Source organism: Pipistrellus hanaki (genome assembly GCF_964339955.1).
Source record: "Pipistrellus hanaki genome assembly, chromosome: 16".
In the NCBI taxonomy this organism is placed as follows: Eukaryota; Metazoa; Chordata; class Mammalia; order Chiroptera; family Vespertilionidae; genus Pipistrellus; species Pipistrellus hanaki.
The window spans coordinates 47152447-47174342 of record NC_140518.1 but is presented as its reverse complement, the minus strand read 5'-3'; the positions used below and the strand labels follow the sequence as shown (position 1 = coordinate 47174342).

Here is a 21896-nt window from a genome sequence, read left to right as displayed (position 1 = left end):
ATCACTGAGACATCTTACACACAGTATAAACACTGGACACGGTTTTGTTCATGTTCACCAAGTTTCTCCTTTGTGCAGTTCCACACACATGTAAACAAGACACTTGGCTGATCTGACCCCTTAGTTTCAGAAGGGGAGAAGCTTTTGACAGTTGCCATGGCAACCCAGGATCACAGACAAGTTAATGCCCTGGTCTCCCTTCACCCTGTGGCGGGCAGGACGGGCTTCTGGGAGCCCAGCGGTGGCTGGTTCGCTTCCACACACACCTGTCCCAGTTACTCCGTCTCTGAGGAACCGGGCAAGCTCACGGTTGTTGGGCCTGTGCCCACCAAGTCAGGCGCGGGGGTTGGGGTGGTGGCAGGTGCCAGTGGGCACACAGACGTGGGGGAGGGCCCACCTGTGACCCAGTTCGCGTTCCTTCCAAAGCAGATGACCTGCCCTCCGTTCTCGCCTCCCAGTTGGTGGGCCCGGCGGGCTCTGGGGAGGGAAGAGCCAGGATTCTTGGAGCGCAGGGCGGCCCGGACGCGGACTGGACTTTAAAGAACAGGGTCTCCGTGGGCGCCGCGGGCGGCGGGGGCCTAGCTGATGACGCAGCGCTCCCGGTCCTTGGCCCGGCCGCCCGCCTTGGCCCGCACGCACAGGAGGTCGCTGTGCACGCTGGGCCGGCGCGCGAAGGGCGCCACGATGCCCAGGGCGCCCCCCGGCCCGGCGCGCGGCTGCTTCCCGGCCCGCAGCGCCTGGTGCAACGCATCGCCGTGCTGCGCCGACAGGCGGCGGTGCAGGCCCGGGCTCATCTCCCCGGGCAGCCCGGCCATGGCGAAGAGCGCGCGGAACATGGGCTCCAGGCTGCTGTTCCTCTTGGCCGAGACCTCGAAGTAGGCGCAGCGCGCGGGGCCGGCGCCCAGCAGCCGCCGCACCTCGGCCGGCTGCACCTCGCGGTGCAGGTCGCGGTCGCCCTTGTTGCCGCAGAGGACCAGGGGCACGTCCAGGCGCCCCCCGGGCTTGCTCCTGAGGCAGGACTTGGTGTCCAGGATCTGCTGCCTGAGCCTCTGCGCCTCCTCGAAGGACTCGCGGTTGTCCAGGCTGAACACGAGGATGAAGACGTCTCCTGCGGGCAGAGGGCGCGGAGGTGACGGGCTGCCCGGAGGTGACGGGCCAGGCCCCCCGCCGCCCGCGGTGCCCGCGGAGACCCTGTCCTTTAAAGTCCAGTCGCGGCACCGCGCCCTCCAGAGCTCCGGGACCGGGCCTCACCCCCTCCCGGGCACAGCGGCACCCCCCCCGCACCCCGCACCCCGCTCACCGGTGAGGATGGAGAGGCGCCGCATGGCGGGGAACGGGTGGCGGCCGGCCGTGTCCAGGATGTCGAGCTGGTAGAGCTGGCCGCGGATGGAGTAGAACTTGCGGTGGAAGTCCTCCACGGTGGGCGTGTAGGCGTCCTCGAAGCGGCCCGTGAGGAACCGCGACACGATGGCCGTCTTGCCCACCTTGGAGGAGCCGAGGATGACCAGGCGGGAGCGGTTCCGGGCCGGCACGCTCGGCTCCGCGCGGCTCGGGCGCATCTTCTTGATCATCTCCGGCAGCTTCATGGGGCGGAGCGGCTGCAGGGCTGCGGCTGGGTCCGGGCTGGGTCCGGGCTGGGCTCTGAGCCTTGGCCGCTCGGCAGAGTCCTGTGCCGTCCGCGCCGCCCGCCTTTATGTGCAGCCCGACGGCCGCCCCGCCCCTGCCCCGTGCGTCACGCCCTCCCGCCCCGCCCCGCCCGCCGCAGCCTCCTCCCCGCGGGGCGGCGGAGCACCGGGCGCGCCGCCGGCTGCGCTAACCTGTGGCTGGGGAAGGGAGGGAAGGGACCCTCCACTACACGCACACGCGTCCTTTGGCCTCAGTTTCCCCAGAGAACGATGGCGCTCCCGTCACCGCAGCAGCGCCTGGCAGGTGCTTACCGGGCGGCCTACCTCTCAGGCCTGAAAGCAGCCCAGCGCCCGCCCCTGCCGCCAGGGCCGTGCTTGTTCCGGGCCCTCGCCTTGGCCACCAGGGGGCACCACGCGGCCCGAGTGGGGACGGGGCTGCAGATTGGGGTCTGGGGAGTTGGTCACTGGAAGGTGGGTCTGGTTGATTGTGGACACAGCTCAGAAGGCGGCACTGGTCACGCAGCAGTGACCCCCGAGGCTGCAGGGCTGGGCGGGCGGGCGGGGGAGGACAGATGCGGGGAAGCAGGTTGACCAGTGACCAGGGCGGCTGATGCTGTCACCGGCCCAGAGAGCCCGGCACAGCCAGCACCGCTCCGGCGCCGGGGGCGGCTGTGCTGCTTTGCTTTGTCGGATTTGGAGGAATCCAAGGAGGGAGCCATTAGCTGGTGCCACCCCATCCACGTGGGTCAGGGTGCCATGGGCAGTCCTGGGGTGCCAGCACACACCCCTCAGCTGTTTGCAAGCCCGGGAAGGGGTGCTCAATGGTCATCTCTTCCAGACCTTTTGACAGGGGTCCCGGCAAAATCCCACCCTCCCCGGAGTGCCGGTCCTGGGAGGGCCACCTCAGTGAGGTGGCGGGCCAGGGTTTGAGCCCACTCTCCCCGGAGATGCAGTGGCTGGGACCCAGTTGGACTTCTCAGATGAGGACTCCGGGTCCCTTCTGGGCATGTCACCCTGCCCCACAGATGCCAGGCTGTTCCCCCAAGGCTGCTGAGATCATTAAGCCCCGTTAAAGCCCCAAAGCCCGTGAGCCTGACCGCCCGCGAGTCCGGCCGGGCCCTCATGCCCGCAGGGAGCAGCGGAGGGAGGGACACTTGTGAGCTTGGGCTGCTTCATTCCCACCTCTCTTTAAAGACGTCTCGTTACTAAAAACATGCCTGCTCATGTCTTTAAAACATCTCAAGTTTCAGAAAGGAACGCAGTGGGAGGAATCAGAAACAAGAGCCCTCGGCCCACCCCACCGGGATGGGGAACTCCCCGGAGGCTGCCCCCCTCAGCGCCGAGGGAGGCACTGCCCGGCGGACGGGTCTCCCTGAGCCCGCGGCCAGCCCAGCCAGCGGGGCCGCCGGCCCACAGGGCTCTGCGCCGGCCGCTGCCAGCCCCGCCCCGGCTGCGGCAGGCCCGGGTGACGTGCCGGGCTGGTGATGGTGGCCGGCGGTCTTTTCCGTGGCAGAAAACAGCACTGAGGCCGAACCTGCCGTAAATGGGATTTACTTGCTGTCTAGCAGTTTCCCTGCTAAGAGTGGAATGGGAACTTTTAAAAATCTTTGCCCAGCCCTAGCTGGTTTGGCTCAATGGACAGAGTGTTGCCCTGTGGACTGAAGGGTCCCAGGTTTGATTCCAGTCAAGGGCACATGCCCGGGTTGCGGGCTTGATCCCCAGTGGGGGGCGTGCAGGAGGCAGCCAATTGGTGATTCTCATTATTGATCTCTCTCTCTCTCTCTGAAATAAAAACATATTTTAAGAAATATTTGACCAAATGTTGGGGGGCGGGGGGAGCACAGCTGGCCCCCAAGGTGGCCATTCTGCCACAGCCTGTGGGAGGCCCTGGGGTTGTAGAAGGTTCGTGGCACTGTGTGTGAGGCACCTGTCAGCAGGGCGGGTGTGCGGGTGTGCGTGTGTGTGTGTGTGTGTGTGTGTGTGTGCAGGACCTCTGGCAAGCACCCCATGTGCACGCCCGCCAATGCTGCTCTGAGCCCGAAGTCAGCAGCCTCACCGAGCAGTCTGAGCGGCCTGGAGAGGAGAAGGACCAGAAACACACCGAGGACCTGAACTCACGGCTCCAGAGGCCCCCAGGGGCACCGGGCGGGGGGTAGGGGGGGTCTGCTGGCCGCACCATGTTCCTGCCGCCACCCTTCGGCGGACGGCGACGCCTTCCCTGTGATGGGAGCCGTGAGCCTCGTTTGCTCTTTAGTGACCAACCAGACAGCCAACATGGCAGCCAATCGTAACAGCGCAGTTTGGGCCCCAGGACTGTGGCTTTGATCCTGGGCGGGCAGACGTGCCGAGTGAGGGAGCTCAGGGGCCGCGTGTTTGACTCAGAGGCTGAGCTCGGGGATGGCTAGTGGTTCGCAGGACGTTAGACCCAGCAGCAGCAGCAGCAGGAGGGCGGGACTGCTGTGGCCGCTGTTTCACTCGAATAAAGTTTCCCCTTCACCGCACCCCAAAGTGGGGACTCTGGGGAGCACTGGATTGGTCGCTCCCACCTTTTGTTGGCAAAACAGGTCTGGCTTTCCCTTCTGACGAGCTCCCTCTGTCCAGCAGGCTCTCCTCAGCCCCAGCTCGTCCCGTCCGCGGTCCTTCCAGCAGGGCCAGCGCCCCCCACACACACACCTGGGCCCGAGGGGCAGGCTACCTGCAGCTGCTCCTGCCCCGGCAAGGAAGGGCTCAGGCCGCCAGGGCCAGGTCCTCCTCGAAGGCTGGGAGTCTGTGAGAGCAGAGCCGTCTCTCAGGCCCAGGGAAACCAGAGGAAGCCAGGGGAGTGCCGAGGGGGCGGAGGCCCCAGCGCTGCAGGCTCCGCGGGGAGGGGCACCGGGGAGGGGCACCAGTGGGCGGCCTCGGAGGGGCTGCCAGCGGGGCCGCGCCAGGCTCCCTCAGGCCAGGTGGCCACGCGCCCACCCATGGCTACACGAGGCCCGAGAGGCCGGCAGTGTCAGCAGGAACTGGAGAGGCCACTCGCTGCAGTCGGGCAGAGGGGGTCTGCGGGGAGTCCTCCCGCCTCTCTCCGGCTCCTCACTCAGGGAGGGCGGCCTGGGCGCACATGCTGACACTCTGTCCCGGGGACAAGGCCCCAGCCTCTCTGAGCCCGTCCTCCAGCGCTGCCTGCACATCCGGGAAGCCAGCCCGACCGGAGTCGGCCAGTGCCTTCCCTGGCCGGCGACCTGCCCTCCAGACAGAGGCTGCTGGGCCGGAGGGCTCAGGCCCGCGGGTGGTTGGGGGCCACACATTTGAACTTTGCTGATAACCTTCAGGTCATCCCACGGAGTATCCGTCTCTAGCGCCAGCTGGCCGGCTGGTCCGGCAGCCGGGGCACAGAGAACACCCCTGGCCGGACCCTGAGGGGCAGGGGCCTGAGCTGAGGCCCTCTCAGCTGGTCCTGGAGCTTTTCCTCATCAGGGCCCTGGCCCAAGCCACACCACTGCTTACAGCACCCGCCCTCCGATCGCCCCCAAGCCAGCGCGAGGCCTGGCCTGACCCTCACGGCTGGCACAGCCCCTCTTCCCCTGGGGCTTTCTCCGCACTTTATCTCCGCACGTTCACTCCGATCGCTCCCCCTGGACGGCAGCTCACAGGGAATGGGGGAGGTGGACGGCTCCCGGGAGGGAAGGAGAGGAGGGGCTGGGTCAGGGCCTTTATTGGGGCGTAACCGTGGCGGCCGTCGGGCGGCTCAGGGGCCGCACAGCAGCAGTCCGAGGGCCCACCCAGCGGTTTCCAAGGCACTGGGGGCCCCGCCGGCAGCACGGGCAGGTCCGCGCCGGGACGCGGCCGGAGGCGGCGGGCGGGGAGGCGCGGGCAGCCGTCAGCGGCTCTTGCGGGCCTGGGCGGCTTTCTGCCGGTAGATCTCAGCGGTGAAGGGCCTGCGGGCGGAGGACAGCCTCGTCAGCGGGTCTTGGGGCCGATGCCGACCCCGGCCCTGCCCCCAGGAGCCCGGACAGAGTGAAGGTGCCCTGGGGGCCAGGAGGGCCGGTGGCCGCCTGCCACTGCTTGTCCGGGCCCCAGCCCCCGTGACTTCTCTGAGCTCCAGCCTGCCGCCGTGTCAGTGCGGCCGTGGCCCTGCTGACCTGGCCTGTCCTGGGCATGGGAGCGGTGGCCATGGGAGCGGTGGCCATGGGGACGGTGGCCATGGGAGCGGTGGCCATGGGGACGGTGGCCATGGGGACGGTGGCCATGGGGACGGTGGCCATGGGAGCGGTGGCCATGGGGACGGTGGCCATGGGAGCGGTGGCCATGGGGACGGTGGCCATGAGAACAGCCCTGAAGGGGAGGCAAGGCCACCTCGTCCCTCACAGTGATGGCAGACAGTAGCCCGTCCCACAGACCCTGGCGGCACCTAGGCGCCTACTCACTCCTCGTACAGGGTGGCGGTCGCGTAGACGAGGGCCACTACCCCGGTCAGCAGCAGGCCGGCGGGGCTGGCGTGCCTGTGGACAAGATGCGGGCAGTCAGCGGGCAGCCTGGCACCGGGTGCCCCTCCCTGCCAGGCTGGGTCCTGCAGCAATGTGTGGGTGTCTGCCCAGTGTCTGGCTTTCTCTTGGACCCGGGCACCCGCTGCCCAGGGCCTGACCCGCTGGCCGGAGTGCTGCCATCCAGGCTGGCTCAGGCCCAAGTCAGGCAAGAGGGGCCGGACTTTCTGGTCTGGAAGCAGAGCTGGGGTGTGCATGGGGGTCCCAGCCAGAAGCCCCCAGCTCCTTGCCACTCAGTGCTCATGGGTGGGCCATGGGAAGGAGCATCTCAGTCCTGACCTTTCACCCTTGGTGTCTCTGGGAACAGCGGTCTTCCGCGGTTAAATAAAAGCAGACACTGCAGACAACGGACAGACCAGAACTACTCCGGGGCGGGGCCTGAGACCGCAGCCGTCCCGCGCAGCTTCGGCCGTGACCTTGGCCGAGGTGGGAGGCAGAGTCCTGGGCACCTCCCTCCCTCCGGGGGAAGAGTTCTGGTGCTGGGCACAGGCACAGCCCGGCCCCAGAGCCAGAGGCCGCCGCCGCCCGGGGACGGGGGAGGGGCGGGCGGGCTGTAGTCCGTGGGTAGGACTGGCTTGTACATCGTGAAGTGGTTAAAAAAGAATAATATTTCGTGACGCCGGATGGAATATGAGATTCAAATGTCAGTGTCCGTGCTGACGCCATGCCCGCTCCCTCGCCGCCCAGGGCTGCCTCTCCCGGGCAGGGCCCTCAGGCCTGGGGCCGCAGGCCTCACTCTGACCCTGGGACGCCTGCCGGCCCTGCTCCCGGCGCTGCCTCCCGGCCGGTCCTCCCCAGGCGCGGGCCGCGCGGGCGGAGCACTCACATGACGGCCCAGCCCAGGTAGTTGGCCGTGCTGCCCCAGTACATGGGGTTGTCCAGGACGTTGAACGGGAACTTGGTCACTCTGGCCTCCTTGAGGATCCCGAAGTAGTCACCTGTGGACGAGGCGGGCAGGACAAGGTCACCTCCTGGCCAGGCCCTCCCTGAGGGGCCGGGGTCCCAGGCTGGCGGGGCGCAGGCCGGCAGCACCGGGCCTCCACCCTCAGGGCGCGGGCGCCGGCCGGAGCCACGGCCTCCTCCCCACCGAGCCGCGCCCTCCGTCCGGCAGAAGCAGGACCGCAGGAGGGGTCACCGCCATCCGGACGGAGGAGCGGGGGAGGGCCTCTCCGGGAGCGGGAAGCGGGCGGCGGCTGAGGCCGCGGCACAGGCTGGGTGCTGGGCTGACTCAGGGAGTGCGTGCCCCCTTCCCAAGAATTCCCGCCGCTCCTCTCACCCCGACGCCCTCCGCCAGCCTCACCACGCGGCTTCCTGTCAGAGCCCACTGCCCGCAGCACCACGGGCCCTCCGCCCTCCTGCGGCCTCGCCCTGGCCCTGGGTCTCGGCCCCCAGTCCAGCCTTCCCAGCCCCTCCCACCTCCTGCCCCGGAGTGCAGCGCAGTGCCCGTGCGGCATTTGTGGACGGAGAGATGCGGCCCCACTGGCCCAGGCCCGAGCCACCTGCCTCCTTCCCACCCGCACCTGCCAGACGGGCTCCTGGCTCCCTCCGGGGCTCCCCGCACAGCCCCCCCTCGTCCCGGGCTCCCGCTCAGCCCCCCTCGTCCTGGCTCCCCGCACAGCCCCCCTCGTCCCGGGCTCCCCCCCCGCACAGCCCCCCTCGTCCCGAGCTCCCCCCACCCCCGCACAGCCCCCCTCGTCCCGGGCTCCCCGCACAGCCCCCCTCGTCCCGGGCTCCCCCCCCCCACAGCCCCCCTCGTCCCGGGCTCCCCCCCCCCCGCACAGCCCCCCTCGTCCCGGGCTCCCCCCCCGCACAGCCCCCCTCGTCCCGGGCTCCCCCCCCCCCCGCACAGCCCCCCTCGTCCCGGGCTCCCCCCCCCCACAGCCCCCCTCGTCCCGGGCTCCCCCCCCCCCCCGCACAGCCCCCCTCGTCCCGGGCTCCCCCCCGCTCAGCCCCCCTCGTCCCGGGCTCCCCGCACAGCCCCCTCGTCCCGGGCTCCCCCCCCCCCGCACAGCCCCCCTCGTCCCCGGCTCCCCGCCCCGCACAGCCCCCCTCGTCCCGGGCTCCCGCACAGCCCCCCCCCCGTCCCGGGCTCCCGCACAGCCCCCCTCGTCCCGGGCTCCCCGCACAGCCCCCCTCGTCCCGGGCTCCCCGCCCCGCACAGCCCCCCCCCCCCGTCCCGGGCTCCCGCACAGCCCCCCCCCATCCCGGGCTCCCGCACAGCCCCCCTCGTCCCGGGCTCCCGCACAGCCCCCCTCGTCCCGGGCTCCCCGCACAGCCCCCCTCGTCCCGGGCTCCCCGCACAGCCCCCCTCGTCCCGGGCTCCCCGCACAGCCCCCCTCGTCCCGGGCTCCCCGCCCCGCACAGCCCCCCTCGTCCCGGGCTCCCGCACAGCCCCCCTCGTCCCGGGCTCCCCGCACAGCCCCCCTCGTCCCGGGCTCCCCCCCCCGCACAGCCCCCCCCGTCCCGGGCTCCCGCTGCGGGCAGGATGGCTACTCCATGGGGGCCGAGAGCACAAGGCCTGGGCGCCCGGCAGAGCCCAGGCCGAAGCACCACACAGAGATGCCCAGGCAGAGGGGCACCGATTTACCCAGGCCCCGGACGCCGCAGCCTAGTCCCAGCTGGCAGGGCTGGGGTGGGGGTGGGAGGCCAAGAACCTCTGACGCGGCCCCTCAGGGAGCAGGCACCTCTGGGTGCCACGTGCTTGCTGGGAGGGGCTCCCTGAGGGCAGCAGCTGCTCCTGCGTCTTTCCCTGACCCCAGGGCCACCCGTGCCCTGGCAGCTCCCCTGTGGCCCTCCTTCCAGGATCGCTGACGTCATGAGGCCTTCCTGCCGAGTCCCGGCCCCAGGGCTGCAGGCAGAGGGACAGTGGCCCGGTCCCTTGCTCTGCAGCTGGCTCCGGCCCAGCGAGAGGCCACCCCCTGCCTGGCCCGCAGCCCGCGCCGGACGAGACCGGAGGGCCCAGCTCCTGCAGGGGCGGGCGCCGCCGGCCCTCCCTGGGCGCTGAGCGGCCTCACCCAGGAAGGTCCCGGTGAAGCCCAGGGCGGCGAAGCTGGAGAGCACCAGCAGGCTGCCCGCGCCCAGCAGCACGAGGCCGGCCTGGTAGGCCATGGGCGTGTCCAGGCTGTCCATCCGGGGCTGGTTCCGCATGGCCTGAGTGAACCTGCGGGCGGGTGAGAGAAGGGTCATGGTGAAGGCGAGGCTGTCACTCCTTCCCCCCGGGCCCAAGGGGCCCCCAGAGTAGTCGGTCCAAGGTTCTCAGACCCGGTGCTGCTGGGGCAGGCCGGGGCAGCGGCTGCTGGGGGTGCGGCCGGGACTGGGCAGGGGGGGCAGGGGGGCGGGATCCTGAAGCACCGTCTCCGGCTGCCAGAGGTGGGCCCAGACCTGCGGAGTTTGGTTTTTGGGAGTCAGAAATCCTGACTGGGTACGAGTGTCCTCATTTTAAAAAATTTAAAAACAGGCGATGAGCCGAAACCGGTTTGGCTCAGTGGATAGAGCGTCGGCTTGCAGACTGAAGGGTCCCAAGTTCGATTCCGGTCAAGGGCATGTACCTTGGTGGCTGGCACATCCCCAGTGGGGAGTGTGCAGGAGGCAGCTGATCGATGTTTCTAACTCTCTATCCCTCTCTCTTCCTATCTGTAAAAACTCAATAAAATATATTATTAAAAAAATAAATAAAAATAAAAACAGGCGATGAATGAAAACTATTTTGGATTCTGTGCGTCTCAGCAGGCCAGATTCGGCCCGAAGACCAGCAGTTTGCAAACGCTGATCCTGTCCAGCTAGAACGGGCCGTGGAGGGTGAGCGGGAATGGAAGCTGCGCCCAGGCTGTGCGGTCCTCCCCGGTGGTGGGCGCGGCCGCAGCCCCAGCCCCTGTGCACCTCCAGCGCCCCCTGGCTGCGGCGCCGAGCCCACAGGGAGTGGATGCCTGGCAGAAGGCAAGTGGGCTGAGCAGAGGGGTGACTGCTGGTGAGCTCTGAGACTCGGGCTCTCCGGCTGGCTCCGGGTCTGCCTCCACAGGAAGGTGTGTGGGAGCAAGAGCACGCCCGTGGCACACACATCCCCTTCCCACTGCCCTCAGTCACAAGAGCAAGACCTCCGCCTCACAGGAGGCAGCTGCTTGCACCCACTTTGTACCAGGAACTCCTGGCAGTGCAGTTCGCCACCCATCTGTGTATCCCCTATTGGTCTACCCTCATCTACCCACCCATCCATGCATCCAGCCATCTATCCTCCATCAACCCATCCACCTACCCATCCATCCAGCCACCCACCCATCCATCCACCCATCTATCCTCTATCCCTCCACCCATCTATCCTCCATCCATCCATCTATCCTCTTTTCATCCACCCATCTATCGTCTATTCATCCTTCCATCCATCCATCCACCCATCTATCTTCTCTCCATCTATCATCCATCCATCCATCCATCACAAAGTCTCTCTGTTTGCCAGGCTTTTGCAAGCAGAAGAAACTCATCATTTCTGTTCATCCCGCCTGTCAGTTCTGCCATCCTGATGCTAAGCTAAATCTGCCTTCCAGGGGCTTCCCTCCCCCCCTCCCAGAGCAGAGAAGAGGCTACTGTCCTTCCCCGGGCGTCTCCTGGCGCCTGGCCCGCTCCAGGCAGAGGTTCAGGCACCTGCCTGGACAGGAGGACAAGAACACCCTCACCTCCTGTCCCCCGCGGAGGAAGGGCCGAACAAACAGCAACAGGACGCCAGGCGCAGAGCCTGCCGATGACCTGTCAGACAGGCACACGTCAGGGCACGCTGCCCACACCCCCAGCTCTCCGCCCACCCCTGCCCTCGCTCAGCTCCAGCTGCCAGGCTCAGGGTCACCCCGCAGTGACAGGCTGATACTCTGCGGCTGCTCAGGGTCACAAACACCCGTTTGTACCAGGTCACCACGCCTGGCCCGCCCCTCTGTGCCCTCACTGGCCTTCTGATAAACCTGCCACCAAGCACCCCTTCTCCCTGCAGACAGCAGCTGAGCCTCAGCACCCCCTGCCTGTCCTGTGGGCACCTGGCGGAGTGGGGCATGGAGAGGGTGTGGGCAAGGCTGCCTGCCCGCCTCAGGGCTGGTCATCTACCGGCCCTGGATCCTTGGCTAGCCCTGCATGAAGGACCGCGCCACCGAGAGAGAGAGAGAGAGAGAGAGAGAGAGAGAGAGAGAGAGAGACAGAGACAGAGACAGAGAGAGACAGACAGAGAGACAGAGAGAGAGACAGAGAGAGAGAGAGAGAGAGAGAGAGAGAAAGAGACAGAGAGAGAGAGAGAGAGAGAGAGAGAGAGAGAGAGAGAGAGAGAGAGACAGGGAGACAGAAAGAGAGAGGGAGAGCGAGAGCAAGAGCGAGAGCAAGAGAGCGAGAGAGCGAGAGAGCGAGAGAGCGAGAGAGAGAGAGAGAGAGAGAGAGAGGCAACGCTTGCCTCCAAGATCTCACGGCCGGGGTTAACCCCCCTCACCTCTCCGCCACCAGCCCCCCCTGGGCTGCTCCCCCTGCCTGGGCTGCCTCCCCTGCCTGGGCTGCTCCACCTGCCTGGGCTGACTCCTCCCTGCCTGGGCTGCTCCACCTGCCTGGGCTGCTCCCCCTGCCTGGGCTGCTCCCCTGCCTGGGCTGCTCCCCCTGCCTGGGCTGCTCCCCTGCCTGGGCTGCTCCCCCTGCCTGGGCTGCTCCCCCTGCCTGGGCTGCTCCCCTGCCTGGGCTGCTCCCCCTGCCTGGGCTGACTCCTCCCTGCCTGGGCTGCTCCCCTGCCTGGGCTGCTCCCCCTGCCTGGGCTGACTCCCAGGCTGCCAACCTAGGGCAATGAGGCCTGCTGGGTCGGCACCAGCACAGCCACCAGCCTCGAGTCGGTGCACCCACGGCCCCCTGACCCAGGCTGAGGGCTCCTGGCACATGCAGGATGGGCTCAGACAGAGCTGGGCACCTGGCCTCAGCGCTTGCCTCTGAAGGAGGGGGACAGCACCCCCTCCCGTGTCCCCATGCAAAGCACATGCTGGCGAGCGCGGGGCTGTGGGCGGGGAGCCCGGTGACACAGTGGGACGGTTGCCACGCTGGGGCAGGACTGGCGCCAGACAGGGTCCAGAGGCCGGTGAGGCTCAGCTGAGATACGACAGAAGAAATTCACTGGGGGAGGGATGGGTGGAGAGAACATTCCAGAAAAAAACCAGCCAGGCCAGTGGGAAGCTCCTGCATGGCGGGGGAGAGTGGGAGGCCAGCTACAGTCCAGCGTGACCAGATCCGGAGCCGAGGGCACAGCCTGCTCCTGCTCCTGCCCCTCCACCTGGCTCATCCGCACCAGGCAGCGGGCACCCTCCCGCCGCGCGGGCAGCGGGCACCCTCCCGCCGCGCGGACAGCAGGCACCCTCCCGCCGGCGCGGACAGCGGGCACCCTCCCGCCGTGCGGGCAGCGGGGAGGCAGGCCGGCGGAGGGAGGAGCAGGACTTAGCCACCAGGATGCCTCATGGCCACGCTCCGGGCGTCACTGCTGCGGGCCGCCCGCCGCCAGCAGGCTCCCTGTCCCACCTGCGCCGGCAGGTCAGCCCGGCCTCGGGAGGCAGGGACTGTGCTCAGACCGGAGCCGGCAGCCTAGGCACAGCACGGAGGGTGCAGGGCTGCTCCCACCCACGTCCCCATCCCGAATGGTGCTTGCAGCCCACGGCCTGGGAGCTGCCTGCCCTGGTCTCCCCTCCCCTCTCAGCAGCCCCCCTCCCCCCAGCAGCCCCCCTCCCCCTCCAGCAGTCCCCTCCCCCCCCAGCAGCCCCCCTCCCCCTCCAGCAGCCCCCCTCCCCCCAGCAGCCCCCCTTCCCCCCAGCAGCCCCCCTCCCCCCAGCAGCCCCCCTCCCCCCAGCAGCCCCCCTCCCCCTCCAGCAGCCCCCCTCCAGCCACGGAGGTGCAGCAGCCCAGTGCCACACGGACGAGCGGCAGGCACGCGTGGCTCCACACACAGAGGAATCTTATTCGCTTTAAAAAGGAGGAAAGTTGTGTTTTTTCCAAGCGCTCAGTTTACTCCCCCGCTTTGCTGAGCTGTCACTGCTCCGCCCTGAGGGGAGGTGCGCGGGGGAAGCCCTGGAGCACGCGTGTCCTGTGAAGTGACCGCCCTCCGCTCCCGCCGCCCGCGTGCGCACCGCTCGACGCCCCTCGGGCCCCAGGCCCGGCCACCCCGCAGTCCGGCCCCCGCGGGGCCGAGCGCTCAGTGCGATTCTCACTCCGCGCCGCCCGCACCACCTTCATGCCACTCGCCACCCCAGGAAAGGGACCAGGCTCAGGGCAGGCCCGCTGGTGAGGCCCATCGGACCCTGCTCCCAGGCTGGCCTCCACGCCGCCCCCGGCAGCAGCGCCCCTCCCACAGCTCACCGCCCGCCTCCTCCGGCGGAGGGTCCACAGCGGCTGTGTGCGCGCCAGCCCGAGTCCCAGGCAGGTCGCAGGGGTCCGATGGCCCAGATGGGGGGCTGCTGGGTGCGAGGCTGAGAGCACGTCCCTATGCGCTCAGCCCCCCCTCCCCCCGCACGGCCCGGGGCCTTACCAGTGCGAGCGCAGGGCGTTCAGGAGCAGGATGGCCCCGCCCAGCGCGTAGCAGGCCACGTAGGGGGAGCCCAGGGCTCCGCTCAGCTTCCGCGTCCTCTGTTCCCATCTGGCCACCTGAATGGGAGAGAGGAGCGTGAGGTGCTGGGAGGGCCCGGTGCGGGAGGAGGCTCAGGGTGCTCCGGGCCAGGGGTGCCCGCACGGCCGTAGTCCTGCCGGGGGCCACAGCCTGCCGGGAGCAGCCTCAGCCGCTCCTCATGAGCAGGGGGACCGGGCAGCCCAGCGCCCAGCAGGCCCAGCTCCGACGCGGGGCTGAGCTGCTGAGGACAGATGAGGGTCCCCAAAGGAAGCAGGCCCAGCCCCGCAGCCCCCTCACCCCTGTTTCCCCAGCACCTCCAGGCACAGACTTTCAAGCTTTCAACTTTTTTTGGTTAATCCTCAGCCAAGGATATTTTTTTCTGTTGATTTTGTTTTAGAGAGAGTGGAAGGGATGGGAGGAGGGGGAGAAAGAGAAACATCGATGTGAGAGACACATCCATTACCTCCCAAACTTGCCCAACTATAGCTGGGGATTGAACCTGCAACCGACAAGGAATCGAACCCAAGAACCTTTGGGGCATGACTGGCACTCTAACCACTGAGTCACCATTTTTTTATTATTTTTTAAACCAGTCGCATCTACAGTCACCTTCAACAGCAGCAGGGAAAGGGGGCGCGGCAGCTCTCAGACGCCCTGCTGCCTCCGTGGCCAGGCCCCGGGCCCGCACCCAGCACCGCCGCGCCCAGAGGCACACTGGGCTGTGCCAGCAGGAAGGCAGGAGGAGCGGCCGGGCGGGCAGGAGACAAGGCCGCACTCTGATTAGGGGCCGGGGGCGGGAGGGGGGACCGTCGCCTGGAGCTCCCGTGAACATGGTCACACCGGGGTCTCGAAGGCTGGCTCCTGGGACACTGCAGGAGGACCAGCCCGGGCTCGCTCTCCATGTGGCCTCAGCACCGAGTCTGCCTGCTGCCGGCTCCGGCCGGGCTGCCCATTGGACCACCCTCCGGGCAGCTCAGGCCCACAGAGATTTGGCCCCGAGGCGGCTCCCGGCCTGTCCTCGGGCTTCCTGGGGCGGGGCCAGCGCAGAGGGCCTGCAGGCTGCAGTTCCAGGAAGGAGAGTGGGCGAGGGGCGCCGGCTTCCCCGGAGTGCCATGCCTCTGCTTTGGCACCGCTGCCCGGTACCCGCGGACCCGCTCTGCCGCTCAGAGCCCGGCCCTGCGTGTGGGGCACGGTCCCCGGCCAGACTGCGAATGTGGCCTTTACACGTTTTTCGAAACAACATTTCAAAGTGGCGTTTAGTTGTGCAAGCATTACTACGGTCTACTTCCAGACCGTTCCATCAGCCCACAGACACTCAGCCGTTAGCCGGCACTCTGCACCTCCTTCTCCTCTGCCTATTCTGGAAGTTTCCTTAATCAGAATCACACAAGATGTAACTTTCGACCCTGGGTTCTTTTCAGGCCATTCTGGTTTCCGTTCATCTATGTTGCAGCATGTGTCTGCACGCCATTCCATCCATCCATCCATCCATCCTCACATCCATCCATCCATCCTTCCTCACATCCATCCATCCATCCATCCATCTATCCATCCATCCATCCTCACATCCATCCATCCATCCATCCATCCTTCCTCACATCCATCCATCCTCACATCCATCCATCCATCCTCACATCCACCCATCCATCCATCCTCACATCCACCCACCTACCCATCCATCCTCACATCCATCCATCCATCCATCCTCACATCCATCCATTCATCCATCCATCCTTCCTCACATCCATCCATTCATCCTCACATCCATCCATCCATCCATCCTCACATCCATCCATCCATCCTCACATCCATCCATCCATCCATCCTCACATTCATCCATCCATCCATTCACCATCCATCCATCCATCCTCACACCTACCCAACCAACCACTCATTCATCCAACATTTACTGAGGGATCTACACAGGCCAGTAGAATATTTTGAAAAGAAAGCGGAGGAGGACAGAAGCCACAGGAAGTCATTCATGACAGCGGTGCTTGTTTGTATGTGAAACATCGGTTTCCTGGACGCCCACAGGACAGCGGCCTGGAAGCACCTCTCCACCTGAGAGGCTCGGTTCCGGAAACATCTTCCTCTCTGCCACTCGGTCTCCAATATCCGCTGGAAGGGGGGCTGGAGGGCAGGCTTTTTGACATCCCGTGTGTGTGTGGGGGGGGGGGGCAGCGGCTGCTTCCTTTCATTGCATTGCATCTGCCCTGGCACCGCAGGTCCTCCGCCTGCCAGCTCTGTGCCCCTGAGGGGATCACTTCCCCTCTCTGCCTCAGTTTCCTGACGATGCCCCTCCCGTGCTGCTGGGAGCATTGGTGAGTTAGCGCACGGTAAGGGCTCGGAGCCTGTCCGGAGGGCACCCCCCTCCCCCCGCACACAGCCCCGCTGCCTCCACGTCCTTTGTGGGGCTGCCCCCTCTGGCTGGAGAGCCTGCCCGGTCCTCAGGGCCTCTGCTGCACTGGGCACCCCTCCAAGAGCACAGACCCTGCTGCGCCAGGCAGCGCCAGCGGCCCCGCCGCCGAGCCCTTCCCACGGCCACAGCACCCGTCGGCCGCTCCTTGACACCCCCCCCCCCGCCGGGCAGCAGATGACCAGTTCAGAGGTGCGGCCCGGCCACCCTGCAGGGAACTCACAGCTGGACTTGTCTGCCGGGGAGTGGTCCCCAGATGGAAGCCAGGGCCCCAAGCCTCCTGGAACCCTGCACCAGCTGCCCATCCCCACCAGCGGGAAACCCTCACCCGCCACGGGGAACCCCCCCCCCCCCCGAAGCCCTCCTTCATGGGAAACCCTCCCCCGGAAACCCTCCCCCACGGGAACCCTCCCCCACGGGAAAACCTCCCTTGATTAGGTGTCAGGGTCACTAATCATTAGGGAAACGCAAGTCAAACCGCAACAGGATTCCGCCTCACACCCATGAGGATGGTAATTGTTAAAAACTCAGGAAGCAGCCGAAACCGGTTTGGCTCAATGAATAGAGCGTCGGCTTGGGGACTGAAGGGTCCCGGGTTCGATTCCGGTCAAAGGCATGTACGTTGGTTGCAGGCATATCCCCAGTAGGGGGTGTGCAAGAGGCAGCTGATCGATGACTCTCTCTCATCGATATTTCTAACTCTCTGTCTCTCCCTTCCTCTCTGTACAAAATCAATAAAATGTATTAAAAAAAAAAAAAACTCAGGAAGCAACGAGTGCTGGAGGATGAGAGACGGAGCTGTGCCTGCTGGTGGGACAGTCGAGCGGTGCAGCCACTGGAAAGAAAAGTAAAACTAGCCCAGCGGTGTGGCTCAGTACCTGAGCGTCGGCCTATGAACCAGTTAGTTCTCTGTGCCTAAGAGTGCTTCTGTTTGTTTATTTGTTCTTTAGATTCCAGACATAAGTGAAATCCTGTGGTATCTGCCTTTCTCTGTCTTCACCTAGCAAATGGGGAGATTTCATTGTTATGGACGAGCAGTATTCATTGTATAGATGCACCACTGAGGTGGGAGACCGGGAACTCTGTGCACTGCTGGTGGGAATGCAGGCTGGTGCAGCCGCTGTGAACAGTATGGAGTTTCCTCAAAAAACTAAAGATGGAACTCCCATTTGACCCACGCCTCACCCGCCCAGTCACCGGCCAGGGTGCCCACACCTCCCCTGCCCAGTCACCGGCCAGGGGGCCCGCACCTCACCCGCCCAGCCACCGGCCGGGGTGCCCACGCCTCACCCGCCCAGTCACCGGCCAGGGTGCCCGCACCTCACCCGCCCAGCCACCGGCCGGGGTGCCCATGCCTCACCCGCCCAGCCACCGTCTGGTGCCCACGCCTCACCCGCCCAGCCACCGTCCGGTGCCCATGCCTCACCCGCCCAGCCACTGTCCGGTGCCCACACCTCACCCGCCCAGCCACCGGCCGGGGTGCCCATGCCTCCCCTCCAGCCACCAGCCGGGGTGCCCACGCCTCACCCGCCCAGCCACCGTCTGGTGCCCACGCCTCACCCGCCCAGCCACCGTCCGGTGCCCATGCCTCACCCGCCCAGCCACTGTCCGGTGCCCACACCTCACCCGCCCAGCCACCGGCCGGGGTGCCCATGCCTCCCCTCCAGCCACCAGCCGGGGTGCCCACGCCTCACCCGCCCAGCCACCGTCTGGTGCCCACGCCTCACCCGCCCAGCCACCGTCCGGTGCCCATGCCTCACCCGCCCAGCCACTGTCCGGTGCCCACACCTCACCCGCCCAGCCACCGGCCGGGGTGCCCATGCCTCCCCTCCAGCCACCAGCCGGGGTGCCCACGCCTCACCCGCCCAGCCACCGGCCGGGGTGCCCACACCTCACCCGCCCAGTCACCATCCAGTGCCCACACCTCACCCGCCCAGCCACCGTCCGGTGCCCACACCTCACCCGCCCAGCCACCATCCAGTGCCCACGCCTCACCCGCCCAGCCACCGTCCGGTGCCCACACCTCACCCGCCCAGCCACCGGCCGGGGTGCCCACGCCTCACCCGCCCAGCCACCGTCCGGTGCCCACGCCTCACTCGCCCAGCCACCGGCCGGGGTGCCCACGCCTCACCCGCCCAGCCACCGGCCGGGGTGCACACGCCTCACCCGCCCAGCCACCGTCCAGTGCCCACGCCTCACCCGCCCAGCCACCGTCCGGTGCCCATGCCTCACCCGCCCAGCCACCGGCCGGGGTGCCCACACCTCACTCGCCCAGCCACCGTCCGGTGCCCACGCCTCACCCGCCCAGCCACCGGCCGGGGTGCCCACACCTCACCCGCCCAGCCACCGGCCGGGGTGCCCACACCTCACCCGCCCAGCCACCGTCCAGTGCCCACGCCTCACCCGCCCAGCCATCGGCCGGGGTGCCCACACCTCACCCGCCCAGCCACCGTCCGGTGCCCACGCCTCACCCGCCCAGCCATCGGCCGGGGTGCCCACACCTCACCCGCCCAGCCACCGTCCGGTGCCCACGCCTCACCCTGCAGTCACAGCGCAGCCCCGCAGGCCCGGGCGGCTTTCCCGTGTCCTGCACCCTCCCATCGCTCTCCCGTCCTAGCTTCCCGGGTCTGGGTCATCACTGCCGCTGGACAGTCACGTGGGTCAGGGCCCGGGCTGCCCGTGGCCCCGCCAGGCCGTGGCTCTGCACTCTGCCGCCCTGGAGGCAGTTACAGGGGCAGCCCCTCGGTCGCCCTCAGAACCAGCTGCCAGGGGCAGACCTAGCCATGCCTTCTCCCAAAAGGCGCGACCATGCAGTGACCCTTGACTGTCGTTACTTATAACACGAAGCTTGTCACCAGGAGAGAGCGGGGAGCTGGAGCTGCCCGGCGTGTCCGTGCCCGCCGCCAGCACAAGGCCCGCCAGCCAGAGGCCAGTGTGGCAGGCGGGGGACCAGGACCGGCGGGGACTGTCGAGTCCTCACTCTCACCCAGGAGAGAGGCACTTCGTCACACACACACAGACACAGACACACACACACACACACACACACAGACACACACACACACACACAGACACACAGACACAGACACACACACACACACACACACACAGACACAGACACACACACACAGACACACACACACACACAGACACACACACACACAGACACACACAGACACACACACACACACAGACACACAGACACAGACACACACACACACACACACACACACACACACAGACACACACACACACAGACACACAGACACAGACACACACACACACACACACACACACAGACACACACACACAGACACACACACACAGACACACACACACACAGACACACACAGACACACACACACACACAGACACACAGACACAGACACACACACACACACACACACAGACACACACACACACACACACACACACACACACACACGAGGGCACAGAGAGGCTGAGAAGCAGGAAAGTCAGCCTGTTTCTAACCACTCAGCCGGGCCCACCTCCCACTGGCTGATTGGCTGGGCAGACAGGGCGCAGAGGGAAAGCCCTCAAACACCCTCAGCCTCCTGCAGGGCCAGGACAGCAGCCAATGCGCCGGGCCCTCTCACTGGGCTCGGGCTTTCCCGGGCGCCGGGCAGAGCACAGGCAGCCCTGCCACCCTGCAGCCCGGCTCCGCCAGGGCTGGACCTGCGCTCTGGGGAAGCCGAGGCCGACCCAGGAGGGGGCGCCCGCGCTTCCTCTCGGTGCACCGCCTTGGCGAGGCCGCGCCCGTCACAGGGCATCCCATTCCCAGGCCACCGGCCTCCTCAGGGCCCCCGGAGAGCCACGGCGGACCCTCTCCTGCGAGACTCCGCTCCTCGCCAGGACACACCGTTTGAAGCCCAACCTCTGGGGGAGGGGGGGTTTGCGGGACCCTCCCAGCCGTCCTGTGATGTCATCCTGTGATGTCATCCTGTGATGTCATCCTGTGGTGTCATCCTGTGATGTCGCAGTGCAGGCTCAGAGCTGCCATCTTTCTGAGGGGCGCACCCCGAGGTCCAGCACATGCAGGCCCCCACCACCGAGCCTCACCTCGCCCTGGTCTGCCCAGGCGTCACCCCGAGAGGCCCCCCTACCCCCAGCACATTTCCTCAACTTTACACCTGCCTGCCCCCTGGAAAAGCCGCCACGGACCCTCCTCGTGGGCGCCGCCCCGGGCCCGGCCCAGCCACGTCCACGCCGAAGCAGCAGCCTCGTTCGTCCTGTGTCTGGGTCCGGCCTCACCTCTCCGCCCGCCCGCCCTCCCGACAGCAGCACCGGCCGCCTGCGCCCTCCCGGCTGCACCTCCTGACTCACTGGCTCCGGCTCAGAGCAAGCCTGCTCGCCTCTCTGCACCTTGTGCTCAGAATGTTCCTCTTGTGACCAGGAGGCGTGCGCAGGCAGGGAGTGTCCTTAGAGCTGGACCTGCCGGTGCGGGGTTGGAGGGGTACATGTCATGCCACTTGTGATTCCAGCACACACGGAGGACGTTCCGGAGCCTGTGTGCCAGGTGGGGGCGTTCTGCTTTCCTGGACGCTTGGAATTTGTCCGTGTTAAAACAAGCTCCTCGCCAAAGCTGGTTTGGCTCAGCGGTGGAGCGTCGGTCTGCGGACTGAAAGGTCCCAGGTTCGATTCCGGTCAAGGGCATGTACATTGGTTGCGGGCACATCCCCCGATAGGGAGTGTGCAGGAGGCAGCTGGTCGATGTTCCTCTCTCATCGACATTTCTAGCTCTCCATCTCTCTCCCTTCCTCTCTGTAAGAAAAAAACCAATAAAATATATTAAAAAAACAAACAAACAAACAAAAAAAACACAAGCTCCTCTGCCTGAGAAGCCATCCTCTCCGGCCAGGCTCCCGCGAAGGCCTGTCTCCGGGGCGCACGCCTTACGCCTCTTCTGCCCCGGCCCTCTCTCAGCCAGCTCCTGGCCCACCGCGCTCACAGCAGGCCGAGCTCTGTACCGCCGTCCTCCTCACGCAGCCTCTGCCCTCCCAGGGCTGCATGCAGGCACCGGCTCCGCCACCAGCATGCCCAGTGAGCATGCCCAGTGCCACCCCTGCATTCGCAGCGGCCCGGCGAAGCCACAAGGAAAGGAAATGCAGCATCCGGGAGAACAGCATGTGCCACCGGTAGGCATTGCCCTGCTGGCCACCCCACACTGCCTGGGCCAGCCCAGCCCAGCAGCCCTGACACCACGAGGCACAGCCCGGCTCCCCCAGGGACATGGGCAGCAGCAGGCTGGGGCCAGACGGGGGGCAGAATGGGGTGTAAACAACCGGGAGCATTTCTGACATTTGTGTCTGCAGGGCTGTGAGCAGCACCAGGAGACCTCGAGTGTCCCCCACCCCCCACCCCCGCCAGGCCTCTCCTTCCCAAGGGCAACACGGAGATGCTCCAGCCCCAGGAGGAGGAGCAGGTGGAGGAGCAGGAGGAGCAGGAGATGGAGGAGGAGGAGGAGGAGGAGGAGCAGGAGCAGGAGAAGGAGGAGGAGGAGGAGGAATGGGAACAGGAGGAGGAGGAGCGGGAGCAGGAGCAGGAGGAGAATCAGGAGCAGGAGGAGGTGGAGGAGGAGGAGGAGCAGGAGCAGGAGGAGGAGGAAGAAGAGGAGAAGGTGGAGGAGGAGAAGGATCAGGAGGAGGAGGAAGAGGAGGTGGAAGAGGAGAAGGATCAGGAGGAGGATCAGGAGGAGAATCAGGAGGAGA

At 66.7% G+C, this 21896-nt stretch overlaps 3 protein-coding genes across 9 annotated transcripts in view; all 3 read right to left on the bottom strand.

The window, feature by feature from the left end:
• SHMT1 (serine hydroxymethyltransferase 1) overlaps positions 1-21896 on the bottom strand; it is a 1020383-nt gene that overhangs the window by 303252 nt on the left and 695235 nt on the right. The gene's annotated exons all lie outside the window — the stretch shown is intronic.
• RASD1 (ras related dexamethasone induced 1) lies at positions 93-3783 on the bottom strand. Its single transcript, XM_084861597.1, has 2 exons — positions 1301-3783; positions 93-1108 (listed from the first exon to the last, which is right to left on the bottom strand). The coding sequence occupies exons 1-2, from the start codon at positions 1584-1586 to the stop codon at positions 579-581; spliced, it is 816 nt and encodes a 271-aa protein (XP_084717723.1). The 5' UTR covers positions 1587-3783; the 3' UTR covers positions 93-578.
• Positions 5304-21896, bottom strand: part of PEMT (phosphatidylethanolamine N-methyltransferase) — a 43323-nt gene continuing 26730 nt past the window's right edge. For all 7 annotated transcript variants that reach the window (XM_084861570.1, XM_084861569.1, XM_084861568.1 and 4 more), the window contains 5 exons: positions 13671-13786; positions 9163-9308; positions 6975-7086; positions 6032-6106; positions 5304-5542 (listed from right to left, as the gene is read on the bottom strand). In XM_084861570.1, the coding sequence (XP_084717696.1) occupies positions 5485-5542; positions 6032-6106; positions 6975-7086; positions 9163-9308; positions 13671-13786 (507 nt within the window). In that variant the 3' untranslated portion in view covers positions 5304-5484. The remainder of the gene's footprint in view (positions 5543-6031; positions 6107-6974; positions 7087-9162; positions 9309-13670; positions 13787-21896) is intronic.

Coding starts and splice junctions, on each gene's coding strand:
- RASD1 (XM_084861597.1), bottom strand. CDS start 1,586: ATGAAGCTGCCGGAGATGATCAAGAAGATGCGCCCGAGCCGCGCGGAG. Junction 1,109..1,300: donor GCGCCTCTCCATCCTCACCG/GTGAGCGGGGTG, acceptor CTCTGCCCGCAG/GAGACGTCTTCATCCTCGTG.